This window comes from Rhea americana, unplaced genomic scaffold (assembly GCF_003343005.1).
Source record: "Rhea americana isolate MKP2758 unplaced genomic scaffold, rheAme1 scaffold_137, whole genome shotgun sequence".
NCBI lineage: Eukaryota > Metazoa > Chordata > Aves > Rheiformes > Rheidae > Rhea > Rhea americana.
The window spans coordinates 774,529-798,485 of NW_028185450.1; the positions used below are offsets into that span (position 1 = coordinate 774,529).

General features: G+C 39.4%; 1 protein-coding gene across 3 annotated transcripts in view; it reads left to right on the forward strand.

Annotated features, from left to right (window-relative positions):
* Positions 1–21,784, forward strand: part of RGS7 (regulator of G protein signaling 7) — a 283,492-nt gene extending 261,708 nt beyond the window's left edge. The window contains exons 15-19 of one of the 3 annotated variants that reach the window (XM_085298267.1): positions 5,756–5,942; positions 8,911–9,000; positions 10,249–10,302; positions 11,090–11,170; positions 21,119–21,164. In XM_085298267.1, coding sequence (XP_085154393.1) covers positions 5,756–5,942; positions 8,911–9,000; positions 10,249–10,302; positions 11,090–11,164 — 406 coding nt within the window. In that variant the 3' untranslated portion in view covers positions 11,165–11,170; positions 21,119–21,164. Of the gene's footprint in view, positions 1–5,755; positions 5,943–8,910; positions 9,001–10,248; positions 10,303–11,089; positions 11,171–21,118 lie in introns of all 3 variants that reach the window. The other 2 variants (XM_085298265.1, XM_085298266.1) reach the window with 2 other exon arrangements.
* Positions 21,785–23,957: the final 2,173 nt, after the last annotated feature.

Here is a 23,957-nt window from a genome sequence, read left to right on the forward strand (position 1 = left end):
AGCTAACAAATGCTATACATAAGATACACRAGGGGACTGCAGGCACTGCAGAGAGATTCAGTATTAGGTAATTAGAAGTCTTATACTTCACATTAATGAAAGAAATGCTGGAAATACAAAACAATAGAAAAAACCTACCAGATGCTCCATTTCTATTCAAGTATCATTATCTTGTTAATATTATAGTTAATATTCCCACTATTCCTCTTTCATTAACTTGAACTAAGAGCATTTAAGCTGGCTGGGAACCTGATTCTTAGTGGATATGGAGCCTGTCTTAAGAAACAGAGCAGAAATGAGTCGTTCGAGTCATGAACTAGAACTAAGCACTATGCAATGGTTGTGAATGCAGTCAGGGTTCAGTCCCCTCCTCTGTCTCTGTCTCTTTCTCTGCCTGTAAATTGAGATTAATCATATTTTATTCTGTCCAGGGTGTTATAAAGGGTAGTAAATGGATAAAACACTCCTCCTATTGGGAGAAGGAGCTGAGGCATCTTACTCTGAGCCATCCCTAGTGAGTCTCATTCTGCTTGATCATTTAGCAAAGTCCTCTTGTAAAAGTCTAATAAGGTCTGTAAGCGTGGTAGTTTCGTTATGGTATGATTGCAATTTGCTGACACCCAGGAGAGATGCTGCATTCACCTGACATATGCCATGACTTGTAATCTTCTGTTATCATGCAGCTTTTTTGGAAAGGCTATTTTGTAGTCTGTTCATGAGGACAAATAGCTAAAGCAGCACATGATTGGGATAATAGATTTGTAAAATTCCCACTGCCTATTACAACAACAGTCACCAGTATTTAAGATTCAAAAGACTTAAGTTTTAGCATGATCCAGTACTGCAGAGCTCGGTCACAAAGCTGTCCAACCACTCAAAAAGGAATTTTCAAAGGGAGTGAGATAATGAAATGAATCTTACTGAAATGTGGCATCTGGAGACCTAATTTCTTTCATCTCTAGAAAATCCAAATTCCTCTCCACATCCTTCCTTTGTCTGCATGCTGCAGAATTATTTGAAAAGCTAGTATTCATATGCTGACTGTTTGTTCCCAAATGGCTGTTTTGTAGGAGTTGCAGCCTGTGAAGATCTAAATAGTTACAGTCCTGCCAGTCTGAAAGTCTGTCCAGGTCATTATGCGATTTTGCAGTAGATGTGACCTGCAAGGCAGTACTCAGGCTGCAAAAGCCCCTTAGGTTAATGAAGGGAGGGCTGACAACAGGGCATCTTCTGTGATGGACTTTTGCTGCTGGAACCCTTGCCCCTTCCATTGAACCTCATTTATGAGCTTCCATAATGTGTGGGAAGGTTTAGGAAAAAGGGGCTTTGAGTTATGACCGTCAGGGAAAAATAAGAGAGGGACTGAGAAGGTAGCTGGATTGGAGACATTTTCTCTGGATAAAGTTTCTGTGACCAACCCACTGCAAGCTGAGATTTTGTGAGATGTTTAGTTTGGCCTTGTAAACCAGTTGCTGTAAAAATGTTCCACACTGGAGATACAAGCTTCAAATTACATCTTGTAGAACAAATAAATATAAAAAAAAMCACATTCACTACTAAAAATTTGTAGTGCTCAGTTATATATTAAGCTTAAGGGTTCTAGTTATTCATTACACCATAACAGAGCTTTTATTAGAGGAAAAGGAGAATGGTAAAAAGAGGTTAGGTTTTGTTTTTAATCCATCCTGTTTCACTTTTTTTTTTGCTTGTTACTCTTTATTATTGATCATTGTTATTGATGATTTTAAATGCAGGACATTTCTTTATTTATTGATGCGTGAGAAAGGAGTTCTGCATGAAGAACAATTAACTATATTTGATTCTATTGCCAGCCTGAACAGAAGCATTGGTAATGACACTTTCACACAGTGGACACTGGTAATTTTTGTCCTTCACACTGTTGATTATGAGCCCAAGATTTTGCTTGCTAATAACTTTGCCAGTTTAGTTCTTGAAGCTGAAATTGCCCATGCTTTCTTTATGCTTCAGACTGAAGCTTAAACTCCCAGAAATATAGCCATTTCTGCAGATCAGATCATAAGGAACTAGCTGTAAAATTTAATTATTTTCTCCATTATTTTCTTGAAGACCTTTAGCACTTATGTTTTGAAGCTTGAAGTTGTATTTGACAAGAAGGAAGACTCTAGGAGTCTGAGAGTGGTCTTTTCTGCCTCTAGAAACATGTTAGCTGATTTTCTGCGTGGAATTTGGTATGGTTTAATGCTGAAAATGCAGACAGGTCTGTCTTCCTTGGACCTGAGCTGTTGTATCGCAGGCACTGGGCACAAGGACCATGTAATTCTCACTTCATTTTCTCCACACTCTGCATGAAACCTCACACATTTGTGGAGAATCACTGCAGCCACTCTCTCACGCTGTGCTAAATTTAACTGATTAGCTTGATCTGGGATCTGCTGATGGCTGCATCTGACATTTAGGTCAGTTAATGGAACAGAAGCTGTGTTGCAGCTGTGATACTTATCTGGCAAGGCCACCCTTACTTTGAAAGTAATCCAGCTAGAAGACATAATCCCCAGATGTCTTGTAACATGTGTCTTTCCATGGCATATGACTAGATGTACGACTATCAGATGCTGTGCACTCTCACTCAGCTCTGCATCTGGTGTGTGACCCAGCATGTGGCAGCCCAAATGCTGGGGTGGGGGGCGGCAGCCAGCTTTACGTGCAGCTGCTCAGGCCCTGTTCGATGGGATGGCTCTGAGCACCTGCAGAGGAGTGTCTCCCGGGCAGATGCAGACTCCGTTGTCGGGAGAGAAGGACATTCAGCCAAAGGCGGAGAGACTGAACTCTAGTCACTTCCAGTAACTGGCACTAAGTGTATGTACATTATTGTCCGGGAAATGTAATTCAGTTCCCCCTTGTCCCCTCTCCTGCTCTTATATCTGCTCAYTGTGGCACATTATGTGCTGCTTTCTACAGGAGTCTTCCCTTGCTTGGTTCACAGCTAATGAGGCAGAGAGCTGTCAAAAGGGACAGGGAGCTTTTTTTGATTTGAGGCCCTGTGCTGAGGTCTTGGAGACTTCTGCTTTGTTGTGTTGTTGGTTGCTGTGCAATATTTGGAAAAGTTATTTTTGAAAATGCAAGAAATGACAGTCCTATTTTTGGCATTTCCTAACTTGTGCATGTTTGACTTTAATTCTTCTGTGAGAGGAGGGCATACGTTTTGTCTTGAAAGCTCAGTAAGTAGATTAAAATGTTAAAACGTGTGTTGGCTGTGAAGTAAGCTCCCTAGACGTAACATACTGCAGAAATCAGCATTTTGTTCCTACTTTTAAAGAGGTTTCTATATTTGAAGCTTCACAATTTCCATAGGGGTTTTAAATGATAGTGTTAGAAGAGAAAAATAAAATTAATCTATTGAAGAGTTATATTCAGCCTATAAGAATGTGTCTATGCAGCCTTCTTATTGCAAGCTGGAAGSTGCATGTTTCCTCGAAGAAGTTCAGTTTATCTCCCATCTATTTCCCCATAATTGAGCATAACCTACTATATGGAAACAGTTTAATTGCAAAAGAAAATAGCATCCTAAGGAGTATTTGTGATGTCTTCCAGAAATGTTGGCAGTGATATAAAGGAGCAAACAAGAATGTGACAGCTTTGAGCTAGATCCTTAGGATGTCTACAGGGTGATAGAAAATGTGTATTTACAAAGAACATCCTTCCCTCTCATTTTTCTATTCCTTACTTGACTTCTATACACATGAATAATCAGCCTTTCCCAGAGGATGCATTTGAAGGGGTTGACACTGCAGGATATACACTTTTAAATGCAAATATCAAAAGCAGCTTAAGGAAGCCAAAGTAGGTTGCCCAAATTTGACAGCATAAACTGAATTAGAGTTTGTGAGGTGTGCAGTTTTTAAACTTGAGTTATAAGCCCTCTATTGTTGCTGCATTGCTATCAAAGTCTCAAAAAAGTCACTAGGCTCTGTGTAGATCAATGTGCACATTGTAGTTCATAGAGATAACTGATGCTACCTCTGAATTTTTGAAACTGGAGTTCCAGGGAGGTTGGACTAGATGMTATCCAGAGGTCCCTTCCAACCTTACTGATTCAATGATTCTTCTGTTGGCACAGACTCCCTGTGTGACCTTGGAGAAATGCAAAACTGGGACAATATTACTTCTTTATCTCTTGGAAAATGTAAAGGCATCAATAGACAAGAAAGCTATTCTTAAATACTATGGGAATTGAAGGGTGTAGAAATACCTGACATAGTCATCTCAGTAGAGTGAAGCTAMCTGCAATGGCTTGTGAGCGATGAGAAGATAACACACTGAACAGTCAGATTCAGATCCTCTGGAAAACAGGAATAGAGCATCTTACCAAAAAAAAAAAAAAAAGAGGAATGAGGTGAGAGTATAGGAGGAATCCACAAAGAGAGCACAGGCTCCTTCCACCTCTGCTACAAAGGAGTTTCAAAACRAGATTATGAGACACTAATTACTTTCCAGTAGGTAAATCATCTGATGTGAAGAACTGCTTATAAGATTAATGCTGTAAAGTTTTCTTTGCTGTGTTTTATTAGCCTCTTGTGAGAGCTAACGCAATAACTGTATTAGAATTTAGACTGAGGGCAGCATYGTTTTGTATTCTTGAGAGATATGAGTTCAGTTCCCATGTTTCTCTCCCCTACTCCACCCCTATTTAACTAAGCTAAAGAGAGCTCAGCTTGATATCAAAGTACAAGCAGTTGAACCATAATTTAAAGGTGTATCCAAATTATTTGGCAGCTTTGTAAAATCTGTCTTGTATCACAGTTAACTCACTTCTAAGATCAGCTCATCCATTTCACAGGATCAGCCCTGTCAAAACACTACTGAAAAGTTGCGGTGATGCATATTGGATATTTAGTATCATAAAAGCTGTACTGTAGGGGAGCTCTTAGAGAAAAAAAGACTATTTATGTTCTACACCATGTCTAAGCGTAGGACTCCTAGCTGAATTTAGAATTGTATTGTGCAATCTGAAAATTTGGTATGCCCATAACAGAGATAACCATGCAGAAACCGTAATAGCAAATGACAATTGAATAGCTAAGCTTATAGACCTTTTTAATGATCATCCTCCAGACTGAGTGAGAAGTACTCCCATGAACCAGCCTGCGCTGTATGTGTCTGCCTGATGCTTGTTTGCTGCATTGCAGAAGAGAGAGAGAACATGGGAACTTCCATTTGGCATCTCCTTAGTAAAAATACTTATAGAAATGTACTGCTTAAAAAAGAAATGGAATATCAGTGAGCAAAGGAAATGCTTTTCCAGCATGAATTGTAGAGTAATAGTCACAAAATTACAGTTATACAGTTGATAGTTTAGCAGAATTCAGAGAGATGTCTGTAGATAACAAGAACAGAAGTTCTTACTAGCTTTTGAAGGAATATCAAAAAGCAATAAGTTTAAAAGCAATATAAGCCATTGTGGCTCAGGTGAAAGAAAATCTCAGTTTAATTCTGGTTGAATAGAAAATTTCATGTGAGTGAGTTACCCATACATAGGTAATGAAGGATTTCTTACTCATCTCATGAAGACTCTGGTAATGGTTGCTATTTAAGATAGATGGATTACCTGAGACAGTATACCAGAATCCTGATCCCAATATAAAATTATGTGTTTTGCTCATTTTAGCGTATTTGAGATGAAATCTTCACAGTTATTTTATCTCTTTAAGAGCAAAGGACTGCTTCATTAATAATTAAACTAAATTGCAATTCAAAATGCTGTATTGTACCATAGGTTCTGGTTAGCCGTAGAAGACCTGAAGAAGAGGCCTATTCGTGAAGTTCCTGCTCGCGTCCAGGAAATCTGGCAAGAATTTCTTGCTCCGGGTGCACCCAGTGCCATCAATCTAGATTCAAAAAGTTATGACAAAACAACGCAGAATGTAAAGGACCCTGGAAGATACACATTTGAAGATGCTCAGGTCAGTTTGCAATCTTCTTTAGGGGTGTCTGAAATTGAATACTGGCTAGTGGAATGTATATACTGGCATAAGAGAAGCTATATTGGGAAWGAAGTAATAATGGTCTATTTCCTAAAATGTAATTTCAGCAATGTAAATGGGCAACATTTCTTTCTTTCATTTGGCCTGTAGTTTACTAATGCTCTTCTTGAAACTTCTCTGCTTGGTATATAGGCTTCAAGTTGACTCCAGTATTACAGGAGTAAAGAACAGTCCCTAAATGGCTTATGAGGCTCTATGGGGACTACTGGAGTCATATCTTGAACACTATCATGAAAAGGTCAGATCTAGGGTTGTAGAAATACTTTAATTTTTGAGTCTGAAAGCAAAAGTTAAAAAATAAGAGGGGAAAACAAAAATCTCAGTTTTCCTTAAAAGAAAAAAGAAAAAGAAGTACTTCTGTATTAAATGGGACATTTCATGTGACTTGTAACTAAATATTTCATCTTTGCAGGCTTCAGGGAAAGCAACWGAAAGAACAGGATCCCCAGTAAAAATAGTAGAACTCATACCAACCTCCTCCATTTTTATCAGCAGCCAAGTGATGAAAATTTAATTATTAATGCRAAGTGAAATTGTGTCAAAAGGAGAGATTGAGATTATATCCCTGCAGAATTTTCTGCAGCTTGATTACTGGGACATCATCTCGGGAGTCAGGAGATGCAGCTTCAAATCCTGTGAAGCAAAGAAGGGAATAAAATCTGGGCCTCCTGCCTTTTGGGAAAGTTCCTCCACTCTAGATAGGAGGGAGAATAATTCTACCACCTTTAGAAAGAAAGGAAAAAGAAAATTCCTGTGCTCTCGTTTTGCTTTTATGAGAATAGGAAAATATGATGCAGCAATAAAGTTTTCATGAGACACTGTATCATACACACTGTTTTGTAGTACTCTGTATTAAGCCAAATACACAGGTTTTTCTTGTATCTGCTGTATCACATTGGAGATTTAAGAATGCGGTGCACATCAAAGAAAGACATAAATTGCACAAATAAATACTCTAGCAATATAAAGGCTCTAAAAAAAACACATCCTCACAGCTGAGTTAGTAAAGGAAAATTAAATTCATTGCCAGTACCCGTTGCCAGTACCCGTTTTTTTTTTTTCCTGTAAGAAAGAATACATCTACAATTTCAACACCATTTTACTTCTAAATCCGTTTGTGTGAGCAGGACTTTTTGATTCTATCAGACCTCTGCTTATTTGATATAGTTCAGCATACAGTTTCAACCTGGAGGTCTCCATTCCTCGGAGAAACAGGGTAGACTGTTCCTGCCATGTTCTGAATCAACTGCTTTAGGACCTTTAYGCTGTGTCCTACCTAAAGTGGCAGGGTTTTGTCGAGGGCAGAGCCCTGCCGTTCTAATAGTTTCTTACTGATCCGTCAGTCTGGAAAAGGACATTATATAGCATTTTTAGACTTAGCAAATGACTTCGTTTTGGTTTAAAAGGCTTTGAAAAGCTTTTCTTTCTTTCTTTCTTTCCTTTTTTTTTTTTTTAATTTGGACTTGATAGGTGGTATCATGGAACTCCGTAACAAATGAGAGTGATACATATGTAAATATAGAGTTTTTACTGGCTCACATCCAGCTGACTTATTGTACATTAACAATTCTAATACATTTCAGTTTCATTTATCCTCATTTTTACAGGATTTTTTTTCCACAAATATAGCATGTCAATACCCAACACCATTGACAGGAACAGAATCCTTTTTGCTGTCTTGGCTGAGCTGGCTGCTTTCATAGAAGCTGAATGAAATAAAAGTTCCCCAGTTTCAATTCTATGTATTCCATAGAATTTCTCTGTTTAGTATAGAAGGTACAGCGCAGTGCACTTAGAAAACCTGGAGAATGATTCTAATATAACACTGAATAAAAATCAGCTTTTGTTTTATATTATTTTGCCATTTTCATCAAAGTTGCTTTTTTCGGCTCAATGATCTTATACAGTATCAAGTTTAGAAACAGTTATTAAAGTTTATTTGCTGGTTCAGGGTTGCTGTGTTATACCATACTAGAAGGTAGGGTTCAAGTCTAAAGGAAAACACAAATGACAAAATTCATTGGAATTTTTATAATATTTTTATGAGAGTATTTGCTATTCTGATTGCTTTTTCCAAAAATTCCTCTTCTAACAGTATAACCAGAACCAGAATTATAAAACATAAATACCCGACATTATAGATTTTTAGTTTCTTGAATTTTGCAAAGAAAAGAATGTTCCAAAAAGAAAAGCTCTACATCATTTGTTTTCTGGATCAGAGTTTACAAATTTTCTTGTGCCTCTGAAGAATAAATATCCTGAAAATTAGATCAGCCTGGAACTGTTCTTCCATTTGCGTATGTGTTTTCCTTTTTATATTGTCAGCTGGATAGCAGAATAAACATCTGTCGAATAATGTTTTCAAGAGTAGCCATGGCATGGCACATCCTCCCTAACTTAAACACTTCTGTGCCGTGCTGAATTAGAAATTTAGGACCTTTCTCCAGCTTATGATGTAAGAAAAGTATCTCCAGAAAATAATTCAGAAAATCTGATGAAGAAGGAAGGATCCAGAGCTCTGGATTTAGTTTGTTAACTTAACTAATCTTGTAGCTGAGCCTTAAGGCAGAAGTGCTTCAATTACAAGAACTCTGTTGTAAATTCTTAAAAAAATGATTTTAGAGTGACAATAGGGGCCGTAGGTTAAAGAGGTGCTGTTTATACGAGGTGTTCGTTATACGTGACAGATAGGTGAAATTTCTGCTTTAAGAATAGAAGTAGCTCGGCCTTAGCTGCTGAGCAGCAACCTGCTACCTGATAAGACTTCCCAGTATCCATTTGAAATACTGCTAGCTGGTATGCGCTATGCAATTAAAAATACACGGCTCCACCCCGTTTTCAGCCTGTCTTCTTTTGTGAGAGTAATAGTGTCTTCTTTCCCTTTCAGGAGCATATTTACAAACTGATGAAAAGTGATTCTTATCCTCGTTTTATACGATCCAGTGCCTACCAGGAGCTGCTACAGGCCAAGAAAAAGGTATTGGTCCATCTTGCCTTTGTCTTGCCACTGTGCAAAGCGGTGGTTATGTTTGCAACAATACTCAGTCTTCTCTCCCCTGTGCCAGTGCAACTGGATATCTGGTAGGTGACCAGCTTGGCGTGTTTGGAGGGTCACATACACGCAGGAGTTCAATATACATATACATGTATATATCCTGCATGCGGGCATGTTTTAATAAGTTAATCTAGCAAAACTTATTTTTATTTTTACATCTCATATTGTACTGTTTTCTCTGTTATGAAGCACCTTAAATTGAAAAGTGCTTTACAAATACATTAAAAAATAAAATAAAATCCCAGAAGAATAGTCTTTCATGTTTGGAAGTTTGCTTATGTAATAATTGTTGTTCTTGTTATTTCCAATTACAAAAGCTACAGAACGTGTTTAGAAACAATCTCATTCATGTGAATAACTTCTAATTTCAACTGTAAAAATAGGGCTTACTTCTATTTCTTTCCCTATTATTACATGAATAGTTTTGATTAGTCTARGAATCTAATTTGAAAGAGAGATCATGTCTCACTTCTGCAAACAAAGGCTTATGTCTTGGTATGTAATATTTGCTTAAAAAGTCCAGTCATGGGAGGACTTCTGAACAGACACAGCCAGATTATGTGGAGCAGCTTGTACAATGCAGATGTCTGTAAGGAAAAATTCTTCTGTCAGTGCGCTCTAAATAGTGATCTCCTAGAACCAGTTTGGAGCTCTGTGTCTGCAAAACCAGGGCCCTGCTTATTGTCGACGAAAGGTAGTTTTTAACACCATAGCATTCTATTGTTTATAATGCCAACCTAAAACTATATGAAAGTACTGTGTGATTCTGTCTTTTGTTCAAACATTGATTTCTGAAGATCCAATATAGAGAGAGATGTTGAAAATGCCAGAAAGCTTCAACTGTCCATGTGAAGTCCTTAAGTTTGTGAATGTCAGTTCATTAACACAAAATGTGCACTTCATTATTTCCTTTTATTTTCAGTTTTTCTTTTAAATCAGACCAGTTTGATCCCYGTGAGAAATGATTTTTGTCAAATACTATACCCGTTTTGCCCATCCAATGTTTAACGAAATCCCATTACAGCTTCATACCTATGTTTGCTTCCTGATATACAAACTTTGTTTTGCAGTCCATTATTTCATCATTCCTTCTTTTCTACTCCGTTTTTTCTCGCTTTTCTTCCCCCCCCCGTTTTTTTCTTTTTCTTTCTTTTTTATTTTAAATTTAAGTTGGAAAACACACTGGATCGTCGAACATCTTTTGAGAAATTCACACGCAATGTGGTAAGTTTGTTGCCTTGGAAGACTAGTCAACCTGATGGCACATCGTTCGCCCCCCACCCTCACCAATCCCTCCTTTCCCTTTTCGCTTCTCTAACATGACAGTTAAAATTGTATTTATAGCAGTTTGTGACTTTATCTAGGAATGACAGTTCTGTAATATGCTTTCATTACAATTGCTTCTCCCTAGCCCCTTTCCCACCGACCTCAGTAGTCACCCATGGAGGAAGGGACCTCTGCAAGCCATGCTTTTTGCATTAAGAAGCGTGGAATGATTCACTCTCCTTTTTTTTAAATGGTAGTAAAGAATTTGTGAAAACTTGCTTGATGTTGTTCCTTTTTCTGGTGCCTCACAAAATACTAAGTTTGATACAGTTTRAATACACTGGCTTTCCTTCCTGTCTCCTTTTTAATTTGCTGGAAAAGAGTTTGTCCCATTTTTATGATTGGGCATGGGGAAAACTAAATTATTATAATATCTCTGTCTTCCTTAATGTCTAGCACAGCTTMTTCAGGAACAAACAATTCATGTTGCTGATGCACAAGGGTTTGATTGGGGTTTCATTTCGATAACAAAAACTGATCTAAAAAAATTTTTTTTTGGAGAGAGATTTCACTGAGTTAAAAAAATGAATGTTGGCAAAGTTCCTATGGGCGTTTTCTTGCCACCAGCTGAAAGAGCCACTGCTTTCCTGATGTATGAGATTCTTTTCACTTATCCAATGTCTGGGATTTTTTTTTAACATTGTGAAAGTTCAAACTAAAGCATTCAACACATTTATTTTTGTAGGGCAGAAACATCCCTATTTTCCCATGCCATAAAAACTGTACACCAACACTGAGGGCGAGCACTAACCTGTTATGAAAAGAGGTAGAAAGATCTTGGATTATACTCAAGTTTGTTTGCATTGTCTGTTGAATTGTGCAGTTGATGCTGCTGTGTGTGCGTGTGTGTTTGTGGCTTTTTCTGTGACCTGGTTAGTGGAGCTGTGTGCGTTGAAATGAAAAATATAACAGCTTTGAGCAAAGATCATGGTTTTTGTTTTTTCAGTTCCTAGGGAAGGAGAAGCAGTTTTCAGAAACTGCCTCCTGTGTAATGAGGCTCAAGAAYTTTTCCTCGAGTATTTTAAAAACATATGCTTTCCAGTAATCCAAAAAAAACCCCCAAATAAATGCAGTGAAAGAACAAAGTTTTGTGAGGCTGTGGGAATATCTCACATGTTAAAACAAAACTGCAGTTCTTTTGCTGCTTTCTTACAGGTAAAGGCTTCCTGTAATATGCATTGAGTCCGCTGTTTGTAAATTCAGGAACGAATTTGGATTCAATGGACAAACAAAGTCAGTAAAAGACACTAAAAAGTATATAAACAACCACAGAAAAACCATCCCAACGTTTGAAACAAAAACCCCTATTTTTTTTTTTTTTTTTTGCATGGTGGTGTTGCCACAGCATGTTGCAGTGTGATTTGTGTGTTGTCTAAACAGGTTGATCTATAAAACAACATTATACATGGTAATCCTACTTTTCTACGGAGGTGTGTAATAGGAAATTCCATATTACTAACCAAGGCCATGTTAATAAAAGAAAATTCAGAGAGCAAGGTGTGCCTCTTGCACCCCTGAGGGCCTTTCCCCAGTCAGAGGGACGGGCAAGCTGCAATAGCGAGGTTATCCATGGGAGTTTAAAGAGCTGGGTCAAGGCAAAAGGGCTAGAGTGGGCTACGGTAAAGAGCATACAAATGAGTGGTAATAAGGAGAGAAATGCCAAGCTGAAGAAAGATGTGAAGAGAATTAAAAAAAAAATAAAGAAGAAAAAGCAGAAAGTGAAGGAAGACTGGGAGGCACTAGAATTAGTCTCYGATAATCGCTCTCAGAAAGGGGTTAGGGATAAGCCAGCAGTTCTGTGCATAAATGCTCGAGCATCACGCCCCGCAGGCAAGCCTGGCTCAGCCCACTAGTCTCGGGTGTACGCAGCAGCACAGCAGGATGCCGGTGATGCAAGGAAGGCCCAATAAACCAGCTGTGAGCTAGAAATGAGAACAGGCATTTCTGGATTTGAAGCACTGATACTTCTTTAGTAGAAGACGGCACTTTGTTTTTCACCGAGCAAGCTGTAAAATAATCAATGTGGTTTTGCTTTTGCTCAARCTGCTACCTGAGAGTCCGGTGGAGTCTGTCAAGTTGAGTCAGCTTTGAAAGTGGAAAATGTCACTGCTAGACCTGGTCTCTGTTAGATCAGTAGCTCTGAGGCTTGCAAATTTATATAGATTGTCAAGGTACTCAAGTGCAAACCTTTTCTCTGAGAGGACAAATTCATATGCTCCAGTACCCCAGGATCCTTGCCACCAGGCATTTTCATTCTTGTTCTCAATTTCAATTTGTTTATAATATCTAATATATGCCTTAGTACAATGGTTCCAAGCAGCAGGGGGCGAAGGAGATGTTTCTCAGAATATCCTAGAGCATAGGCATTAACTTGTTCAACTGTGAAGCGAGAGGCTGGTGTAGATCTGTTCCTCTGATTACTGCAGACAGTAGGTGCGAAGCAGGTCTCTGACAACCTGGGAGAATGCTGTGGTCTCTGAATGATTGAATAATACGAAAATTATATTTTCTYTTCTCCTCTGATAGTTTAGTAAATTTAGACGCATTTTCTGTTTTTCTATCTTTTGTACCAAAGTGGTTTAGTGTYGAACTAAATTGGACCTCCAATTTTCCATTGGAATTGTTTAAAAGAACAGAAAGCTTGGTTGTCTGTGGGGACCAAACCTGAGAGATGACCTTGTAATTCAAAGCTGATTTGTTAAGCTGAAGACTGTAAGAGGTTCCTGAGTCTTTTGTTAGACAAATCAGTGATAGTTGAAAGTGGGTTATACTTGCAACAGAAAGCGTTTGCTAAACTAGGATGTTACCTTGCAGGAGCAATCCCTCTACGCTATTCCCTGAATTAAATAGAAATCACCTAATATAATGAATCATTTCTCTAGCTGGAGGAAAAAAATGGAAGGGGAGCTATATGTACTAGAAACTAAGTTCAGCTCTGTATTTCTTTCACACTGGAAAATTTTCTTTCCAGAAAACTTTCAATAATTCAGTGCAGTTTATGAAAGCCCTTAATGCACAGTTAAAAAYGTCAGATATTTGGCTTGCTCTGTAAATTTTACAGTGCAAAATTGTAATGCTTTTGGCAGTCTGCAATAGACAATAATGTTAGAAACATGTCTGCATTCATGTACAATATAGGTACAGTAATAAACTGGTATTTGCTSTGCGTATTTATTGCTGAATGCTTTATAGTGTGATTCTGAGTAGTAAACTATTCTGTGAGGCYATTCTTGGTTTGCCTCATTTATTCACATTGCCAGGTCCTGGGTGAAAACACAGGGCACAAACACTTCAGCACTACTGGGATGATGACACTGGCTAAGTGCTTTGCTTTGGTATAACACCTGCAAACAAAATTGTCGCAGCTCGGAGTCAGCTGCGCACAGAGTGACGGTGCTTTGTGCTCCCTGCGCAGCCCCTGGGGTTTCTGCTTTGGAATAATTCAGGTTTAGTCACCTGCAACTCCCTGAGTAGGTGAGTAGGGAAGACAAAGGCGTAAGTCAGAGAGCAATGAAAACCCTGGTTCCATCTGCTACTCATTGCTTGCCACACTACAGAGAGGGGGAAGTAGGTATTTTTTACAACACTGAAAAATTCTTTTGAGAAATTTAGATGAAAAAAACTCTCAGAAAAATCAGGAAATTTGTTCTACCTCAAGTGCTAAAATTTACACTGCAGGGAAACAAAAAAAGAAAAGGTGCACTGATGACTTTGACAGGAACAAGGAGATCTTTAAGGAAGAATTTGTTTTTAATTTCTCATGTGCATTTAAGATTTGTGAAAGTGCCAGACTGCCAGTCCAAGCAAGAGGCCTTCTGGAACACTGGCCTGGTGCTTAGCTGTGATCAGCCCCCTGGAAACCTGCACTGAAGGGCTCCTTTACAACGGAGTAGGCTAATTTCGTTTCCACTCCACGGCAGTTCCCTTGTCTAACCAGGAACCAAGTTAGTGGACCAAGAAGGTGCAGTTTCCCTCCTCAGAGCTGCTCAGYGTGGCAGATACTCCAGCATCACATGGTGGTGTCATGGCTTCAAAAGCCACCATCAGCATTAGGGTGCCTAATTGTAGAGGAAGCAAAGCACAGTGTTGATTGCAGGTTTTTGATGCTTTATGGACACTGCAGTACAGACCAAACTTGCTCCATGTTTTAAAAGAGACAGACATCATATCATAATTATCTTCACCCTTTCCTTCATAAACAAGACCCCATTTAATAACTCTGAGTTTAAAAAYGTATCTTCCATTACTCATACCAGTTGTCTTCTCCCACCTAGCTTTAAAAAATAACAGCATCCTTTGATGTTTTCTCCTCCAAATCAGTAACATTAGAGGATTTCATGCATGAGATGAGAAATGTCAAGGCCATTGAACACTGTGCATTAAAAGTCTATTTTTGCAATAACAAGAAGAAATATGATTCAAAATAAACATGGAAGCAGATCTCTTAAGGAAAGATTTTTTTTTAAAAAAAAAACCCATAATTTAAAGATAAATTACATCTCTTAATACATGGAAGAAGGGCATGTGAAGCTTTACACACTTTGTTCAGGTACCCAGGGGAGATTTCCCCTCTTTTAAGCAGTGTGGTACTCTGTGAGGCAGGGAGGGGAGGGGCACACAGAGAAATCCTTATTGCTGTAGGGCTTGGGAGRAGCAGCATCCAAAGCCTGGGAGCTTACTGTGGGGGGCAACATCTGGGGAGCAAGTGATAGAGAATACCAAGAAATTGTCGTGACAGCTCCCTGCATCTAGGGGGAAARCCTGAAATAGTCCACAGAACAAGATTATACAAGTCAGATCAAGTCAATGCTGACTGCTTTTTGCCTTTTTTTAGATGAAAACTTGGTAGTTGATATTATACTACAGATTTATTCCTGAGAGACTAGAATTTGCTTATGGTTCAATTTAAAATTCCATGGAATTTACCACTCTCAAACAATCGAGWGCTGCAGATAAGAATACAAAGCTATTTCACAGATTTTATCKCACGGCCAAAGCTTGCACAGTTTTCAGATGCAGTATTGAGATTTTTTTCTTTTTCAATGACAGATAAAAACCTCCTGTTAGGGAATTAATTTTTTTATATACACAGCACATTTTTATAGTGCTCAGTACGATGTCACTAAACCTGACATAGCATAGAGTTGGAGCTTAACTCTTAAAAATAGCTTCCTCACTTCTTACCAGTTGGGATAGACTTTTTCTATGCTTAAATTGATGTAATCTCTTGCCATGTTAAAATCTGTCCCTTTTTTGAGAAACAATATATATAATATATTAATTTCATCTGTTCATTTAGAAATCTTTGTATACAGCCAGGTAAAACTTACTATGTACCTAAGTTGGTACTTAAAAAAGTTATTCAAAAAAATCATGAAACCATGTTTGAAATATACAAAATAATAATAATAGTAAAATAGTAATAATAATAGAAATGAAGATTTTTTTCCTTTTTTCAGAAAGAGATGGCTTATTAATCTCTAAATTGGAAATTTTAATTAGTCATTTTCTGTATTTTAGAAAAAGAAAAATCCAGTTTACTAATTTTTCTTTGAGACACAGGCTGCATATATTTATATATTTCTGAACTATTGAACACCCTCTAAATTATCTAAATGGAACATTTTGAATGACCTGACGTGGTTCTGAATTTTTTGATTTCTCTTATTTCACAAAATCTTTTTGTTTTTTTCCCTCTCTTTGGACAAGAAGTAGAGCAGAAGAGAAGCACTCAAAGAGTCTGGTACCAAAGGGGAAGAGACAACTATTCCCTGGGGTCCCTGATCTGTGCCACTTCTGTGGCGGGGAGAAGACACATGTGCCAAGCTAGGGCCCTCTTCTGGCTCTTCCTGAGCAGCRGTATTGAGGTTGTCACTGAACTTTTCCCCTCCTTTTTCCACCTGAAGCCATGGGAGGAGGTGGGTGCCTCAGGTGCTGGCTGGCCAGAGGCAGGCTGGCCATGCCCATGGCAGTAGGTTGCAGCTCGAGTGGACCTTGGTGGAGCAACTGTGGAGGGCTGTTCCCCTCTACCCCATCCCCACCACCCAGCGAGGACGTGGGAGAGCCCCTCGCTGGCCTGTGCTCCTGCCCGGCACACCATCTGCCTCCCCAGCTCTGCACTGGGAATCCTCTGACCCTCAACGCTCTCCTGATTTTCTTATTTACACTCTGCACCCTTTTTTGGATATGAGGATGGTGTTTGTTTTTGTTAGGAGTGATGCCCAGCCTCACGAGGAAAACAAAAAAAGAGCAGCTCTAGGACATGCTGGCAAAGCCCGGCCTCCTAGTCATGTTCAGCAGCTGAAGCTCAACTGCTTCACCTTCTGCTGGGAGAGACCACTGAGGAGTATGTGCACAGCCAGGTTGACGTAAGTTAGGAGCCAGCACCTACGTGTTCAGGTTTTAGGTCAGTGTCCACCAGTTCCCAAGTGACAAACATCTACCTGTGTCCTTTGCAAGAACGAGAACAGCAGGGTGATGTACAGACCTGAGGGTCCAGGCTTAGGACAAACACATGGGAAAAATATCTGTCTAGTGCATTGGTGCCTTGGAAAAATCCTATGTTTTACCCCATACTTCAGCTGGTTATTCAAGTTCCAGCATAAGTCTGGCAAAAGCTTGTAGGTTAACCACAAATAAAAGCAGCTCATCAGTAAATGTAAAGATAAGTGGGGATGAAAGAAGAGAGGGAGCATCACCCAAATTTGGAATTAGCAGAAATAAGCATGCGGTCGCTCAAGCACTGCCTCTTATCTATGGATTGCTCCAGGAAATGGTACGGCAGTAATGAGAAAAGGACACAGGGCTGCAAATCCCCACAGCAGGCTGAAGGATTTCGCTGCATGTGCAAGCACTTAGCGCTGCAGCTGTGGTGAGAACCGGTGCCCCGCATTCAGTAAATGCTCACCTCCTCCCCTTCCTCAGGCTGCTGAAAGAGCAGTGCAGTGGCACAGCTGTGTGAGAGCAAAGACCTGTGCTGCTGTGGGAATCCAAGCAGAGCTGTGCCCTGGAGAGCAATGCTAGAGCAGTTCTCTAGTGTTAGAAGAGCCAGGGCCAGCTAAACCCTGAGAAGGTACTTACTGTTTCTGCTCCTTCTTCTCCCCAGACATGCTTCTGTCAGAAGGTGGTTAGGTACAGACTCTCTTTTGGGGGCACTGGGGCATCACTTGGGAGCTTTGCCTGCTGGTAGGARCTGGGTTGCCAGCATGCCCAGGCATGCAGCACAGGAGCAGATGGGTGACTAGGGGAGCAAAGAGGCCAAGTCCAGCTGGGTCATCTCGCTTTGCGCACGTTCGGGTTCACACTTTCCTAGTTAGCCAGTCAGATGTGTGGAGTCTCCATTTCTAGTTCTGCCAGTATTCATCCTGGTGAGCAGCACCTATATAACAATAAAGAAACGTAAAGAAGTAGCCACTGGGGTTACTTAGCGGAAACAACGAGAATTAAGGAGTTCATCTTCAAAAAGAAAAAGATGTGATTCTCCTCTACTGCACTTTTCATCTCCAGCCCCCCTCCCCAAATTTCATATTGATTTACAAGTGGTGTGTTTATTGAGTTTGTTGCTGATGTGTTTGCCAGATTAGCTGMAGTGTTAGTGTCATGCTACATAAACAGGTCAGAGGGTCAGCACMTTTGTACTTAGCGCCTCATAAACCTGCACATTGCTTGGTAATTCTCTCCCTAAACTCCTTTAAAGTACAGCTGGAAGGACAACACTGTTGAAAAGCAAATATGCCAGGTAGGGACAGGAGCACTTAAATCCACTGATACAGTTTTCATAGCTGTACTTATTCACTCTGACTACTACGTTGACTCCTGTTCTCTGACTCCCTTTCCAGGTGTTGCATGCAGAGCTTCGTTTGGGCTTGTATATTATAAAAAAAATAATTAAGTTCAATTCATATGTCCAAAGTGCACTGATACAGACAAAATCCTACTCCAGTTTAGAATATGGCCATACACTTCCATTCGTGGCAAATATGAAATCCTACAGTATAAATCTAAAAAATCAGTTTTCATTTTAGAATAGAGTTTGTTTTTCTCTGTTCTCTGGAACAGAGTTTGAAAAAATATTCTGCAAGCTGGAAAGTAAACAAATGACTTACTTAATATCCTAATCAGAAAGTGGGATATTACTCCCATTTTGGGCTGCCCTGGATTCTGTGCATTAAAAGCCTATTTTTGCAACAATAAGAGGAAATATGATTCAAAATAAACATGGAAGCAGATCTCTTAAGGAAAGGGTTTTTTTTGGTTTTAATTGTCACCTTTCTAACTATAAACACAACTTAAATATAAATTACATCTCTTAATACATGGAAGAAGGGCATGTGAAGCTTTACACACTTTGTTCAGGTACCCAGGGGAGATTTCCCCTCTTTTAAGCAGTGTGGTACTCTGTGAGGCAGGGAGGGGAGGGGCACACAGAGAAATCCTTATTGCTGTAGGGCTTGGGAGGAGCAGCATCCAAAGCCTGGGAGCTTACTGTGGGGGGCAACATCTGGGGAGCAAGTGATAGAGAATACCAAGAAATTGTCGTGACAGCTCCCTGCATCTAGGGGGAAAACCTGAAATAGTSYACAGAACAAGATTATACAAGTCAGATCAAGTCAATGCCGACTGGCTTTTTGCCTTTTTTTAGATGAAAACTTGGTAGTTGATATTATACTACAGATTTATTCCTGAGAGACTAGAATTTGCTTATGGTTCAATTTAAAATTCCATGGAATTTACCACTCTCAAACAATCGAGTGCTGCAGATAAGAATACAAAGYTATTTCACAGATTTTATCGCACGGCCAAAGCTTRCACAGTTTTCAGATGCAGTATTGAGATTTTTTTCTTTTTCAATAACTGATAAAAACCTCCTGTTAAGGAATTAATTTTTATATATATTTCAGTAGTAAATGGAGAGTAGCCGGTCTTGTAATCCGCTAAAATTAAGCATGAATAACTTAATCAAAGGTAAAAATAAGTGTATGCTCAGTGTTTTCCTAGGTTATGTCCAAGACTGACAATCATGAACTGCCTAACAAAAAAATTAACAGTTTCAGTGCTCTTGTTTTAAATTGTGTTCCATTGCTACATATTTTTGGGGACTTTTTTGACTGTTTGGAAAGAAGAGGTTTATTATTATAACATAGTGGTATGAACAGTTTAYCTGTTACAGTTAGAGAAAAACATGATTGAAGATTTAACAAGTGCCAAGAAACTKTGAAATTTAATGAAGGTAGAAAGTGACAGTTAAAGCTAGATAAAGGGAAGAGAGCATGCCTGGAAGGAGACTTTCCTCCTTTTCCAAAAGGAAATATTATTACTGTCAGAAGCAGTATCCTGATAGATGAACAGACTAATCCAACGTTGCAGATCATGAGTTCCTTCGAAGTTCTATAAGGGAAAAATTTATTCCAGTTTGTTCAGCTTGTATTTCAGAGCACAATGAATAAAGAGCTTATTTAATTATTTATTTACTGTGAAGACAYATTCTGATATATCTTGAGCAAATGCTTACAACCATGTTATGTATCCCTGTGAGGATACRTTCAATTGATAGTTAAAATCGATACTAAATTGTGTAATTCCACTGAGTCATAATACAACAGAAAGCAGCTCACTGGCATGGCAGAATAAATTCCTTTACCACTCACTGCAGAAGATGTAGCATCTCTGCGCAGTTACGGGTTTTCCGCGGTAGTCTTCTGGAAATCAGTTTCATTTTCTGAATCGTGCACTTAAAATGAACAACGCAATTAATGTAAGTATTAAATACCCTTTAACTGGAGGGTTAGGCAGAGCCATGTGCTATTTAATGTTTCACGCTATTTGTGTCTCGTGATCAGGGTATGTCCGTGATACCTTGAGGAGTGATGCAGGCTTGCTGGGCCAGCTCTGCCTCTGTAGGACCAGAGCCACAGCAGGATGGCAATGAGTGATTAGCTGACCTGTTAGATGGTCTCTTGGCTTTTGCCTGCCTTAGATAAAGCTCRGATCTGCCTGAAATACAGCACGGAGACATACCCTGCAGCGTAGACCTCATACCCTACAGCGTAGACCTAACCCTTGTGGGACAGTCTTTACGCTTGTCAGACGAACGTGCTAAAAAGCTGAACAGCAGCCTCGCAGCCGGAGGGGCRATGAGGAAAATAGCAACACGGAAACCCAGAGACCTTCCCAGCAGCGTTATGCAGATCGTGTGTAATACACCTGGGCCAGTGTTTCTTATAAATAGTAAATACAGTCTCTGCAAACATACAGCTAAGGTGATGCAGGTGCTGTTTTCCAGCCTCAGTGCAGTCTCCTTCTTACTTTCGTACCTGAACTTTAAAGTGGCGTTTTCTCATGTGTGACAAGAGCTACCGCAGTTTGCACGTTCGTCCTTGTAGCATAAGGCACCCTTGCAGTCCTGAAGTTATTTTTAGTGCTGGGTATGACCAACAGCATAAAGCTCAGCAGTAGTTTCTTATCAACCAAAACCAATCTCATCCTGAAATGGCCTTTAAATTTGCTGGATTATGCTGTGAAACAATCTGGCTGCCTGGCAGTGCAGGTGATTTAAGTGTCAGGGCTTCCTGCGGTTTAAGACTGACAGACTCCAGTCGGTGCCCCTAGCTATTTGACAGTGATGTGGCAACACTGAGTGGTTGCTGATGAACAGGTTTGCAGTGATCATGCCTCTGTTTTCTGTTTTTGTTTTTTGTTTTTATCTTTTCCTCAGGGGAAATCGCTCACATCAAAGAGGTTAACCAGTCTAGTGCAGTCCTACTAAAAGGATCACCTTGTAGCATGGAAGCAGACTCAAATCATTACACATACTTTGTAGCTCACTGATTGCCTGAATGAGAGGACAGTAGAACAAGATGTTGCATGAGCAAGGACCTGACTTGTTTTCTTTTGTGTATACTAAGGCATTACAGACTCCGAGGGACTCTCTAGCCTTTCGATGCCTCCATTTCGAAAACTGTCTGCTCACTTCCTCCTTCATATCAAGCTGGATCTGTGTCTTTTTATTTTCTGCAAGCTCAAGTACAGTGAAAAAAAAGCTTCTGCTAGACACAGTTTATTAAAAAAAATACGTCAATCAAAAACTGGAAGAAATGTAAAAAAATGCATATATTAATAAATATACATGTGGCATCACATTTATTGCACAATAAATTAGCACAGAAGGTTTCATTTCACTGATGTATTCACATTGAGAAAGAAAGCCTGTGTCTTTGTCTGTTGTCTGTATATTCTCTGTTAATGTTTCTTGCATTTATTTTTATACCATATTTAAAAAAGAACACCTTTTACTCCAGATGTATTAAAGTTGATCCTTTCTCTGTAAATTTGTGTATGTTTATATTGTTGTTTTATCTTTCATTAAAAGATGCAGAATCTCTTTCCTTTGGGAAGTTTGAGATTTTAATATTGAACCATAAGATTAGTCAAGACCAAAATCATCCCCAAAAGTTGTATACCTTGTGCTTTCTAAAAAGTGAYATTGAAATGGCATTTGGACCTCGGCATTTTCTTTCTCTCAGTGACGCCTAATCAAACACACTTTATTGATAATTATTTACTCTTTATTTTCTTTCTGTCAAGCTAGCAGCAGTGAGACCTTTCCAGCTTGCTCATCATCCCATAAGTAAATGCTTCTTAAAGCTAGGCTACTTCTGTAATATTCAGTGCCCAAAGTCTGCTCCAGTAATACAATGTAATCAGATGGTTGCTACCCAGGAAGAGGTAAACTTAACTGCATTTATTTAAAAACAAATCTGGCAAGTACATATTTGCTGAATAAGAAAGCGTCTCCTTTCCTTGCTGTCACTTGTGGTAAAACACAACAATTTTAAGCTGAAAAGGTAGTGGTTGGGGATTCTTCAAAATGCTTTTCGTAGAGAGCAAACTTTGGGCAGTAAATACAAGAATCTGCGATTTTAATTCAAGAGCTCTATTCAGGTTTGCTATTGTATGTCTAGTACTGAGATTATTTGCATAAAGACCTACTGAAGAAGTTTACAAAAACATGTAGCGGTTGTCCTTGAGACAACAGATCTGGAGCAGCCTGAAGCTGACTTGAGCTGGACCTGGAAAATCTCTGCTTGACCCGACAAATAGTGCTTTGAAGTGATCCAGACCACGTCAGGACGGTAGGTAGGACCTCTGAGGAGAAAAGCAGTCGTGTAAGCAATGTTGAACAAGCAAGTGCTGATACCTTCAGAGCATTATATGGTACATAGGACAGCTGTGCTGAAAGAGCCTTTTTAGCCATGCACAGGACAGAAGCAGGAGAGCCAAATTCAGTACCATCTGCTGTACTGACTTCTATTTGCTATTGAGAAACAGGTAGCTCGTTTTGAAGGGACCACCAAACCCAAAAATGCACACCCACACACATCAAAAAATAAATAAATAAATAAATAAAAAGGCAAAGTGGGACTGTAATAGACACAGTCAGGCTTAGATTTTCAGCAGGGAATAAATCTGAATACATGAATGCTGGAGCTGTCTCRTTAAACATCAAAACCCTGAGCTGTCTGGTTGCCTTGGTGGCCCGGGAGGCTGTGCTGCACGGCCCCTGGGAAGAGGCTGCAGCCCAGAGCAGCAAGGCTGGAGGAGAGCCGAGTCACCTGCTGCAGGGAGCTCGCGCTTCGCCGCCGGCCCTGCGGGGCGCCCCGTGCAGCCCTAACCCTCACTTCAGCATCTCAGAAAGCTTCTGAAGATCCCCAGAATGAACCTAGGACCAAATACRTCATTACAAATCCCTGTGAATGGCTCTTTCCCAAGTTTTTGCTTAGTTAGGATTTCTGGGGATTTGGGATTTTTGTTTGTTCTTTGTTTTTACATGCYGCTGTGTTTCTGGTTTCTAGCAAGGATAATAATCACGGCTTTGAAGTGTCTCAGCTTTTGTTCACACAATTTTTCTGAGCTTTATTCTATCAATAAACACTCGAAATGCCCCATGAGAACTTGATTTTATCAAGTGCTCCATCTAGGTCATTTCAAGATTTTCACAGTCTAGGGAGGCTAGATGAATTTTAATAAATACCCACACTGAACCCTTAAACTCTGAGATTTAATTTTCTCCTATCACATAAATGTGAGCACTGAAGCATGAACCTTGGGCCAGGCAAGCCACAGAAATTTGAGTTCTGTTACACTTCTCGGTGCCAAATATTTATTTCCAAACTCCTGCTGCCACCAATTGCATCAGCTGGTATATTGCCTGCTTTTCCTTACAAGTTAACTAACTAGCTGCCATAGTCTGCTTTGAAACATCAGTTGCTTCCAATTAAGTGAAGTTTCAAATTCATGCATTAAATATTTCATGCAATTTTATCCTAAGAACATGATTTCCCTCCTCTCTCTCCCTTCCCAATCACTTTGCAGCACTGACAGGCCAATTAAAAGGTTTGGAGCATTTATTTTCCTGGACCAATTTTATACTTATTCTAGTTCTTTTTTCCTTTCAATAAATATGAAGTCTATATTATATGGCTGTCTTTTTCTATATTTTGCACAGGACTAAACACAATGGATCCAAAGGAAAAATAGGGATAACAAAGTAGTCA